The sequence below is a fragment of the Pan troglodytes genome, chromosome 3, assembly GCF_028858775.2.
Source record: "Pan troglodytes isolate AG18354 chromosome 3, NHGRI_mPanTro3-v2.0_pri, whole genome shotgun sequence".
NCBI classification, from domain to species: Eukaryota; Metazoa; Chordata; class Mammalia; order Primates; family Hominidae; genus Pan; species Pan troglodytes.
The window spans coordinates 55,342,781-55,355,490 of NC_072401.2; the positions used below are offsets into that span (position 1 = coordinate 55,342,781).

The following is a 12,710-nucleotide window of genomic DNA, read 5'->3' on the forward strand; positions in this document are numbered from 1 at the left end:
ACTACCCCAAGCTTGTAACTCTCAAATAAAGTGGTAATCCCTTAGTCTGTACATTAGGTTCTGCTTTCTAGGAAACCCAGGTTGAGGCACTCCAGATTTTAGCGTGTTTCTTTTGAGTTAAATAATTTCTCTCCTTGAAGGTCTGCTTTGAAAGCAAATACATTTAGAAAGAAAAATCTGCTCAAGAATTATGTTTTCCTTGGGGCCATGTTAAAGCAGAATGAGGACAATGGTTTAAAGGAGGGCAAAAGACAAGAAGAAGAAAAGATAGAAAAGGAGTTAACAAAAAAGGAGAACATTGTCACATTACACCCATTTCACAGTTTTCATCTCAGCTAACCACAAACTCAGTGTTAAAGATTATTTTCACTCCCTATTTTTTTTTCAAACTCCACGTTAGATAGTGTCTCTTTTTGGACTTGGAAATTACTCTGTGTATAGTATGCATATTTAAGATTCTGTTTTCTTCCTGACAGTGAAGATGTAATAAGAAAGTTCCCCAAATGCTTATTGCTTTTACTCCTAGTGTTGATTTCAACTTAAAAACTTTAATTTTATTTTTTAAAAATTAGAGATATGATTTATAATTCACTTGATTTTTAGTTATTACTGTCTATGATCTGACTTTGTCAGCTATATTTGTATTATTGAATCATTTAACCAACCAACTGAATCAGTAATCCCAACTGACATAAATGGTATGCTGAGTCACTGGCAGAACTCTACTGAAAACACAAAGAACTATGCATGTAGAAGATGCCATATTTCTATTAATTAGCTGAGGCATATTAACTTCAAATTTCTTTCAGAAATTAGAAAGAAAGAACATGCAGAGAGGGCAAAATATAGTTTTGTCTCATTAAGTACATACAAAAAAGCATACTGTAGAAGGTATGCATATATATGTGTATTCATCTTTCGTAGTTTATATCAGAAACATATTTTATACACAGTGAAATCACACCATAAATGTAGAAATTTGTCAGTATCCACTTATGAGGCTGAGAATCTAGTTTTTACCAGGGTAATTTAAATTTTTGTTCTTTTACTTCTGGTCACTTAACAGCTACTATTTTTTGAGCGCTTACCCTGTGCAAGGCATTACCTAAGTTAAAAACTCATAATTTCTACCCTCCACCTTCTTTTCAGCACACAGCTACATTTTTACCATGGCTATGTAAGTTAGGTATTATGAGCCTCAGTTTACAGAAGAGGACCCTGAAGCTCAGTGGTTGAGAAACTCAATCTTAATTATAAATCTCATGCATAAAATGTAGATCTAGGATTCAAAAACAGCTCCATCTGACCCTAAAGCTGCCTTTTCTCCATTACTCTGCACTGCTTCTCTTTAATGTAAATAAAATGATAGAGGTGTGACAATGAAATATTCTTCTAATTTCTGCTTATGTTCATAGGTTGATACATTCTTCTTTGACTTAGAGCTGGATTTTCTAACAAGACATGGAATGTGATTCTGATCTTAAATGATATGATATGGCAAGGAATCACTGGATTTAGTATACATAAGTAGAAGTTTGGAGTGTATCTAGGAAGATGTCCTAAATCATCAGAATATAAATGAATGGACATTTTGTGATATGATATTTATTTTTAAAATACAAAATGCACTTGGCTCTAAAAATGGAAAATTCAGCTCAGAGATGAGGCAAATACAACGCACATGACTGTTTAAGTTGGTCATGTATGATCTTTTTAAATAGTTGACCCAGCTGGTGTACTACTTACCTCAGCATTAGCAGTGACTTTGAGACGGCGTGTCATGCTCCTTGTCAGGCTGCCTCTTTTTGAATGCTTGTATTGTTTACACTGACTTCATTCCCCATGCTGACTGATGGGGATAATACTTTTAATACATTCTGTAATATTTAACTTGAGAATCTCAAAATGCATAAAAATAAATACAGCCTTGATTCACTGAAGTAGAATTGGATTTCTTTTCCTTTTGTCTTTAATTTTATAAGTGGAGTTGATATTTTAAAACTATCCCCAGAAATAAGGACTAATTTCTAGTCACTTAGCAAATGCAGTTAACATTATTTTATTTTGTTTGTATTGCTTTAATGCACCTGAGAAATTCTTCAGGTCCTGCAAAACAGGGAGGAATGAATAATAGGTTGAATGAAGGGATCAGACAACAAACAGATTGTGAAATATTTGAATGATAGGTGAAATCTGACCCAAAAAACATTTAAAAGGAAAAAGTGTAAAAACTATTTTCTTAAGGTAAAAAAAAAAATGCAACAAAACAGAGCTATAGCAATGAAAAAAAGAAACCATAAATACATTGCTTTCCAGCAGTATAAAAAATAGAGGAGCTTCATTTTATGGTAAGGAGAATAAAACCCCAGTATTAATGTGATAGGCAAAAAGGGCTGATATGCTATGGGGAGCTCCCAGTGTAGGGCCTGAAAGCCCCACTTTATTCTGTCTTTGCCAGACCCTGTGGGATGGCACTTCATTTTGACTTTGCATTTAGGACAGGACGACAAGGCTTATGAGGGGTCTTGATGATACCATAAAATATGATTGAAAGAACCGGGATGTTTAGCTTGAAGAAGTGAAATTCTTTCAGGAAGACTTGATAGCTGGCTTCAAATATATGAGAATCTGTCAAGGAAAAGAGAGCTTAGACTTATTTTAGGTGATTCCAAGGAGCAGAGTAAAATAACAGGAAGGCAAAAACCAGCTCAATATGAAGAAACATTTATGGAGCTTTAGAAGTAGTTGTTTCATTTTTTTGAATGAATGAATGATCATGATTGAAAGAATTGATGAATAGTCTCCTTGAAATGGCATATTTCAGAAGAGATTGAAATTTCTGTACGAAATTTTAAATACGGGCTTGAGGAACTTTCCCAGGGGATGATTTCTGGGGAGTTGAGAGTTAGTTGGTGGGAAATTTTAATACTTTTAGTTTTTACTAATTCTAAATTTTAACATAACCTATGATCTTTTTGAGTGGAAATCTTACTGTGTTTTCCACAGCTGAGTATCATATTTTCCTTCATCTTCTTTAAAATACAATTCATGCTTTCCCAGATAAAGATGATTATTTTAATAATGTACGTTCCTTTAAACTTTCTTATTTCACTGGATTTTCAGAATTCTGCCCTTAATCAGCATTTTCTTTTCACATTTCCTTTTTTGAGAAGTCTATTCTCATGGAATTAAATTCCAGTTTATTTTCCATGATTCCCCAAAATAGAACCTGTAGCTTGGCTTTGCTCCAAAATTGTGGATCTATACCTCATCTACTGCCTTCTAGATGAGCCACAGTCATCTCAAACTCAGTGACCCAAACTGAATTCCTCTCTATGCTCAACCTGTTTCCCTTCTTTATACCTTGTATCTTTGTGATTGGTACCACAATCCAGACAGTTATCCAAGCGGTAAACTCTGGGGTCATCCCAGACTCCTTTTTTTCACTTCCAGTCACCAGGTCTTTCGTATTTGATTTGTGGCTATCCCTCATAGGCCTTTCTTTTTTCTGCATACCTGGTGCTATCATCCTGGTTTAGGTGTGTCTGAATCACCCATGCTGATATTAAAGTAGTCTTTTCAAAATGGAAAAAAAAAAAGATGATTATGTTGCTTCTCACTTAAAACTTTTCAGTGGTCTCAACTTAGCTGCATAACAGAATCCCAACTAATCAACATGGCATTTAGAACTTTGGTTGCCTACGTGCTTGCCAGCCTCCTCTTCCATCACAATCCCCACCCACCCTCCAAACAAGCAGGAAAAGTTGTGCTGTTTCATGCCATGTCTTTTAACAAGTTATTCCTTTTACTTATTACAAGTTGTTCCTGTTTTTTTTTTTTTAAAGAATGCCCTGGTTAACTACAACTTTATTTGTCCTTTTCTTAAAAATCAGTTATATTTTTAATAAAGTGATAAAAAATCAGATAGTACTAAAAGGCTTATAACAGTAAATAGCAGATCTTTGCACCATACTTTCCTGCCTCTCTACCAACCACTTTTGACTCGTTTTGATGTTTCTTCTGGTATTCAAATGTTTACTGCAATAATTTCCTTATAATGCAACTTCTTGACTTGTCAGGCTTAGACTTTATCTGCTGACCTTATCTTCTCTCATAATTCCAAGACCAGTACTCAAAACATTCAAGAACTGGCAGAGCACACACTGATTAGTCACAACCAGTTATCCCATATGGTGTATGTGGGCTAATTACTGGCCCTGAGTTTCTGAACATATTTTGTTAAATTATCAATATTGACATTATTATGACCACATAAATATTATCCACTGCTGAAACAATTAACACATTATGATTGTTATCTTGCTTACACATTTTTTTGTTTTTGTAAAAGTTATTAACTGATGTTCTTAAAAATCATTTATTCCTCATTAAGAACTCATGGCAAATCTCAATTTCTCCATGAAGTCTTTGCCACTAGGCAGAGTTGATTCTCTATCCTATTACTTCTGCATTATCATCGTTGTTGTACATATTATACTGTACCTTAAAGATTTGTGTGTCAGGCCAGGCTTGGTGGCTCATGCCTGTAATCCTAGCACTTTGGGAGGCTGAGATGGGTGTATCACTTGAGGTCAGGAGTTCAAGACCAGCCTGGTCAACACAGTGAAACCCCATCTCTACTAAAAATACAAAAATTAGCCAGGCATGGTGGCAGGCACCTATAATCTCAGCTACTTGGGTGGCTGAGGCATGAGAATTGCTTGAACCCAGGAGGCGGAGGCGGCAATGAGCTGAGATTGCACCACTGCCCTCTATCCTGGGCAACAGAGTGAGACTCTGTCTAAAAAAAAAAAAAAAAGGTTTGTGTCTATCTTACCAGAATGCTATCTCCTTAAGGTTAATGATAATACCTGTGTCTGTTATCTTAGAGCCTTCAGTGTCTTGAGTCTTGCACCAGTGTCAAATACATCATGCTTAATAAATATTCATTGAATTGTGAATGAAGAGGAGTGTCCTTTCTCTTTATAGCAGCCTTTATTGTTTAGTAGATAGTTTTGTGAGCATTTATCTGATTTCTGAGTCTCTTTTTACAGATCACAAACTCAAATACCTGTTAGGGCCTGAGTAGTTAAAATAAACAAGTGCAGGAAGCCTCATGGGTTCTGGGGCACTTAAAGGAGTCACCTGCTTCTTAGTTGCAGCCAGCTGTTGCTAGGAAAGCATTTCAGATCTGTCTTGCTGGACCTTCCACTATTTCAATGGAAGAAGAAAATTCAGGTTTAATATGAACTGCTTTGATTCAATTATTAAAAACTGTGCAGGCCAGGCAAATGCTTCTTCAGGCTTGCTTTGGTTCACACCCACCAACCTGTGACCTGTAGGTTGCTGGGGTGGGCAGGAAGAGGAGCAGCTCATGCTCTGCTTGGTTTGGGAGCTGGCTTGGCTGAGGATACCTCCGCCCCAGTACTCTGCCTCCACCTGTGAGGACAGCAACCTCCTTTTGCCAACTGACACCAGCATGTGAAACAAAGCTTAGCGGAAGGAGCCTGGGCCATAGCCCCCAGCCTGTGGGGATGTTTGAAGGCCTCAGCAGGGTTTCAAAGGAATTAGAACTCCCTCTGTGAGCAGAATTGGAGAATAATGGGTTAAATTATAAGTGATAGTGAGAAGGCGTGCAACTGGACTGCAAATTGTATAGTATGTGCCAAGCCACGTGCTCTTTTTAAAAATAAACTTAAGTTTTACAATAACCTCGAGAAGGAGATACTACCATCCTCAGGTTGCAGATGCGGAATCTCTATGAGATTTAGAGTTTTTTTGTTGTTGTTGTTCTCACCATTAGAAGAGATTAAGTTCTCCTATTACTGCCCATGAAGAAAGCCCATGGATGGGATTTTAGAAATGAATTAAACATATTTTATTATTTTCCAGTAGAAATTGCTCTTGGGATTTTTGAATATAAAGAGTTTTTTTCTTGTTCATTTATAGATTGATTCACTCAGTCTTTTAACATTTGTTGAATATTCATTAAATTCTGTATTAGGCACCAGGATTACAAAGATGAGTAATATAAAATTCCTGTGCTTCAGAAGCCCTAAATGATTGTTTGTTTCTACTTGTTCTAAGTGTGAAGGAAAGGGCAGGTGCTGGGAGTAAATGTGTAAATAATCTAGAAATTTGGTAGCCAAATTGCAATTTACAAAAGAAATACATGAGTCACTCCTTTTTTCTTGTTGCAACAGATAAAATGTGCTTTTAGAAATATTAGAAAGTACAAATAAGGAAAATTAAGAAAAATGTTGACTTAAGGAAATTGTGAGCAACTCTCTATTTACTTATTCACCTTTTGACTATATGGATAGGTTTTTACACTTATCACACTTAAACTCACATACACAAACAGATGAGTACATACTCCCACAAACAGATCACGCTATATTATTATTCTGTGGTCTGCTTTATTTAGGAACACAAGATGTTCTATTCATGTTTGAATATCATCTTTTAATGGCTGAATAGTATTTTATTGCATGAATTCATTCAATGTACTTAATCCTCTATTGTCAGTTATTTAGGTAATCTACATTTTTTTTAAACTCATGCCATTTTGCAGCTAAATCTCTTTATTTATCCTGAATTATTTCCTTAGGAAAAACCATTAGCCATGTAATTACTGAATTTAAGACTTATACATTGTGTGTGTATTTGATTTTATGTTTTGTATAGTGCTGAATTGTTCTCAAGAAAAGCAGTACTAATTTACCCATCACCAGTGGATTTGAGTTTCCATTTCTCTTCACTGTTATCCATGCTAGGTACATTTCTTTCTTTGAAAACATGTTCCAATTAGATAGGTAAAAAAGAGCCTCTCTTTCAAAAGACCCTTTTGAAAACTCTTGACCTTTGAACTTGCTGGCCACTGTTGCTTTCCGGTACAGTAGTAGCACTTTGTGTTATGGTTAATTGGCTCCACAGCTTGGGGGCAACTTGAGGATCTAGCGATCTAGCACATCCTATTCACCTGTGTGTTCCTGTATGTTCATGAATGTTTGTTGAACCAAATTGAGTTGGAGAACATCCATAAGTTTAGAAATCATTAGATGTATAAATTTCAATACAACTGGTGGACAGGCTACTTTATTCTTGTCAGTTGCATAACAATAAGTAATTTTTATTGCACATTGATTACCTACCAGCACCGTGTTAAGTGCTTTTCATACTTATCTGGCAAAAACAGCTCTTAAACTCAAGACCAGCTAATTCCTAAGCCATCTTTCTCTTCCTTGACTTTCCTCCCTCCTCTCCTTTCTTTTTCTCTTCTTCCCTCCTATTATTATGGACATGTTTAAACATATACGAACCAGAGAGGACAACATAATGAACCTTGATATACCCACCATCAGCTTCAGCAATTATCAATATGTGGCCAACCTTATTTCATCCATGCCTTTTCATCACTTCTTCGTATCCTCCTTCTCATGTTGGATTATTTTAAAGCAAACCCCAGATACATAAATTTTATCCATAATTATACACACACACACACACACACACATACACGATATAGACCCTGTTTTGTAACCTAAACCACAATATCATTATCATACTTTAAAATATCTATAACAATTTTTTAATATTATCTAGTGTCCAGTCAGTGTCAAATTTCCCTGATTATCTCAGAAGTGACCTTTTCTGGTTGGTTTGTTTGAATCAGTATCTACACAAGGACTGCACATTGTATTCTGAACCATTCTAACCACAGCATGGCATTCTTCTCTCCCTCGTAAAACATGTGGCCCGTCCTTCTCAGAAACAGAGATTCTTAGCTGGAGGAGCCTAAAATTTTTAAAGAATTCTCATGGATCAAATATCTCCCCAGAAAGAAGCACATTCAGTTGTTAACACCTGAGAACGCTGGCTCTTTGTGGAATGGAGAAGGCACTTTGCTTGCCGTGCAGGTTCACCATTCACTCTCCCTGGAAATTCATCAGTAGTTTCACTCAGGGACTGGGAATTCAGCTGCTCTTACTTCTGCTTTTGTTATAAGGCTCTTTCACAAGCTATGACCAAGTTTCCTCCTTAAGATCCATAGTTAGATATAAGTGATGGTGGCTTGAAAATTCATTCTTTAGCAATGAGCTGAAAATGTGCAGCATGCTGGCCTCTGTATCCCTTCCTGGGAGTGAGTGACTTGGAAATGGAAACCATAGTCTTGTTATTTTCATAAATGGGTGAAATGGGTGATGACTTTGATAGACTGTTTCACAATAAGCAAATTTTCATGTTTGGTTTTGGTTCTGTTTTGAATTTGAAGGTCTAGTGATCCTTCACTGTGTGGTGGCAGATGGGAATTCCACCAGAAGTCCTGAAACTAATGGCCTCCTCTGTGGAGACCCTGAGGAAAACTGTGCAGGTAAAGTTTAACAAGTTTTATATTCAAATCTGAGTTTTAATTTTCTGATAATAATAGTACTCATAATACTAGGTAAATATTTGAACATATATTAAGGTACCAGTCACTGTGCTAAGTGCTTTATATACAGTAATTAATCACTACTCACAAGAGCCCCCTGAGCTAGATAATATTTTTTATTTTATTTCAAGGAGAAGCCTACAAAGATTAAGTAACTTGCCAAAGGTCTTACAGCTGGAAAACAGCAAATCTGGAATTCAAATGCAGGTCTTTCTGATTCTAGAGCCTCCAGTCAGCCACTATATTTTGGGTCACAGATGCATGTTCCAGAGTCTAGCATGTGATATCTTGGACTGGATTCAGGAAAAGCTGACATATTCTACCCAAAGTTAAATTCTTTTTTTCTTTTCTATTTCATAGTTAAAAGAAGGGAAGAAGGCAAGGATTTTACATATTTTACCTTGGAGATGCTTGAATTAGTGTTCTCAAACTTATCAGTCTAAGGCAGGATTTGGCCTTAGTAAAGGTTTTAGTGAAGGCCTTAGTAAGAGTTTTAGGCTTTGTGGATCATGATGTCTTTGTCACAACTACTCAACACTGCCACTGTACTGTGAAAGCAGTCATAGACACTATGCAAATGAATAGGCTTGGCTCTGTTTCAATAAAACTTTAGTTAGAGAAACAGGCTGTGGGCCAGATCTGATCCTTGGACTACAGTTTGCTGACCCCTGGTCTAAGGTTATGTTTGTTCTGTATAGATTGTTTGTTCTGTATAGATTGTATGTTCTGGTCTTCTACAGGGGTTATTTCTGACTTAAAAAAAAGAAAACAAAACACAGACCAATTAAAAAAGTGGGGTGCAGTAGAGAAGAGCCTCCTGTATTCCCTGGAAACTTCTATGAACTGGGAGTATGATGACTTGGTGCAAACTGCTCCTTTCCTAGCACCCTCGGGAGGTTGTAACAGAGCCAGGAACACACTGAGCAAGTCTTCCTGATGTGAGTCATCAGTTCCAGCCCAATTTTCCCCTTTCATCCCTCACAGTAGTGGGTGGTCAGAGGGTGCTCATCGGCTGTAGAATCTAATGGTGTCTTAGGTCATGTTTGGGTCTTGTCATCCATGTAGGCAGAAGAACAAGGCCAACTTTATGTGTTCATGTGTTTTTCTTCAGTCTGGTTTCAAATGTCTTCAATGATGGCATTTTTTCACATTTCCTTTGGGAAATTATCCCATAATTTGATGACAGACAATGTTCAAAAATCTTCCTCATCATCATCCTAAATGTGTTTTCTAATTTTATTTTTATTGTAGTAAGAACATTTAACATGAAATCTACCCTTTTAACAAATCTTAAAGTGGACAATACAATATTGTTAACTATAGATTAGCAGATCTCTTCAAATTTATTAATGTTGCACTAACTGAAACTTTGTACACATTGAATAGCAACTCCCCAAGCCTCCAGGAACCACCATACTACTATCTGCTTCTATAAATTTGGCTATTTTAGATGCCTCATATAAGTAGAGGCATTCATATTATATTTGTCTTTCTGTGACTGTCTTATTTCACTTAGCAAAATTGCTTTCAGGTTCATCCATGTTGTCACAATGGCAGTATTTTTCTCTTTTGTAAGGCTGAATAATATTCTATGGATGTACCGTACTTTCTTTATCCATTAATCTGTCAGTAGACCCTTGGGTTGCTTCCACCTTTTGACTTTTATGAAATAATGTTACAGTAAACATGGGCATACAAGTATCTAATTGAGATCTTGATTTTTATTAGGTTATTTGTTTTCTTGTTATTGAATTGTGAGAGTTCTTTATGTATTTTGGATATGTGTAATCAATATGTTTTGTATAGTGCTAAATTGTCTTCAGGAAAAGCAGTACAAATTTACCCATCAAAATGGATTTGAGTTTCCATTTCTCTTCACTGTTATAACTTCTAACCCTATCTCTGCACAGCCCAAACTCTGTTGTTTCTTTTGCTGTGAAGAAGCTTTTTCATTTGACATAGTCCCACTTGTTTATTTTGCTTTTGTCACCTGTGCTTTTGGTGTCACATCTAAGAAATCATTGCCAAAACCAATGTCAAGAAGTGTTATCTTACGTTTTCTTGCAGGAATTTTACTGTTTCAGGTCTTAAATATAAGTCTTCAGTCCATTTTGAGTTGATTTTTGTATAACAAGCGGGTCCAATTTCATTCTTTTGCATGTGGATATCTAGTTTTCAAACATCATTTATTCAAGAGATTACCCTTTCCTCATTGCGTATTGTTAGTACCTTTGCTGAAGATCAGTTGTTCATATATTCATGGGTTTATTGCTCGACTGTCTATTCTGTTCTATTGGTCTTTATACCAGTACCATGCTGTATATGATTTAAAACCAGGAAGAACGATACCTCCAACTTTGTTCTTGCTCAAGATTGTTTTGGCTATCCAGGGTCCTTTGTAGTTTCCTTTGAATTTTAAATTTGTTTTTCCATTTCTGTAAAAAAAAAGTCATTGGAATTTTGATAGTCAGTCTATAGATCACTTTGGGTAGTATGGACATTTTAACAATATTAAATCTTTTAGTCCAGAAAAACAGGATGTCTTTTTATATATTTTTGTCTTCTTTAATTTCTTTAATTAATATTTTATAGTCTTCAGTGTGCAAGTCTTTCATTTCTTTAGTTTATTCCTACTTGTTTTATTCTTTTTGATGCTATCGTAAATTAGCTTATTTTTTACTTGCTTTTTGAATAGTTCGTGATTAGTGTGTACAAATACAACTGGTTTTTCATGTTGATTTTGTATCTTACAACTTTTCTGAATTTGTGAATTAGTTCTTACAGTTTGTGTGTGTGTGTGTGTGTGTGTGTGTGTGTAGTCTTTAGAATTTTTTATGTATAGGATCATGTCATCTTCAAACAGAAATCAAATTATTTCTTTTTTTCCAATTTAGATTCCTTTTATTTTATTTTTTCCTAATTGCTCTGGTTAGGACTTCCTGCACTATGTTGCATAGAAGCGGTTAGACTGGGCATTCTTGTCTTGCTCCTGATCTTGGAGGAAAAGCTTTCTAATTTTTTTACCATTAAGTACCATGTTAGTTAAGGGCTTTACATATAAGGCCTATTATTTTGGGGTAATTTCCTTCTATTACTAGCTTGTTAAAAGTTATTGTGAAAAGGTGTTGAATTTTGTCAAAATGAATTATGAATGAGTCTATATTAATTAAGGACATTGCCCTGTAGTTTTCTTTTCTTATAATGTCTTTGTTTAACTTTGGTATCAGGGCAATACTGGCTTCGTAAAATGGGTTTGGAAGTGTTTCTTCCTCTTCAATTTTTTGAAAGAGTTTAAGAAGGATTGGAATTACATATTTAAATGTTTGATAGAATTCACTAGTGGAGGCATCTGGGCCCAGGCCTTTATTTGTGGAGGTTTTAGATTATGACCAATTTCCTTATTAGTCATAGATCTGTTCATATTTTCTGTTTCTTTATGATTCAATCATGATTGGTTGTTTGTTTCTAGGAATTTATCTGTTACTTCTTCGTTATTCAATTTTCATGGTAGTCTAATATAATCCTTTTTATTTCTGTGACATCAGTTTTAAAAGTACAAAAAATAGAAAAAGCTTATAGAATAAGATACAAAGAAAATATTTTTGTAGAGCTGTACAGTGTGTTTGTGTTTTCAGCTGCTATTATGAGTCAAAGGAAAAATCAATTAAAAAGTTTATACAATAAAAAAGTTACAGTAAGTTAAAGTTAATTAATTATTGAAGAAAGAATTTTTTAATAATACAAATGTATTGTAGCCTAAGAGTACAACATTTATAAAGTCTATGGTGGTTTATGATAATGTCCTAGGCCATCATGTTCACTCACCACTCATTCACTGACTTACCTAGAGCAGCTTCTAGTCTTGCAAGCTCCTTTCATAGTAAGTGCCTTATACAGATATACTATTTGCAAACTTTTATATCATATTTTTACTGTACTTTTTCTATGTTTAGATATAAAAATACTCACTATTATGTTATGATTGCCTACAGTATTCAGTACAGTAACATGCTGTATAGGTTTGTAGCCTCAGAGCAATAAGCTATACCATATAACTAAGGTGTGTATAGGCTACACCATCTAGGTTTGTGTAAGTACATTCTATGATGTTTGCTCAATGAAAAAACTGCCTAATAATGCATTTCTCCAAACATATCCCTGTCATTAAGTGATGGATGACTATATATCATCCTAGTCCTTTCTGGCCTACAAGGTTTCTGCTGAGAAATCCACTGAGTGTGATGGAGGTTTCTTTGTGCGTGAAAAGTAATTTTCA

At 35.3% G+C, this 12,710-nt stretch overlaps 1 protein-coding gene across 3 annotated transcripts in view; it reads left to right on the top strand.

Annotated features, from left to right (window-relative positions):
• BTC (betacellulin) overlaps positions 1-12,710 on the top strand; it is a 51,097-nt gene that overhangs the window by 16,277 nt on the left and 22,110 nt on the right. For all 3 annotated transcript variants that reach the window (XR_001716928.4, XM_016951590.3, XM_009447733.5), the window contains exon 2: positions 8,276-8,374. Coding sequence is in view for 2 of the 3 variants with exons in the window: in XM_016951590.3 (XP_016807079.1) it covers positions 8,276-8,374 (99 nt within the window). In the remaining variant the exon portion in view is untranslated. The remainder of the gene's footprint in view (positions 1-8,275; positions 8,375-12,710) is intronic.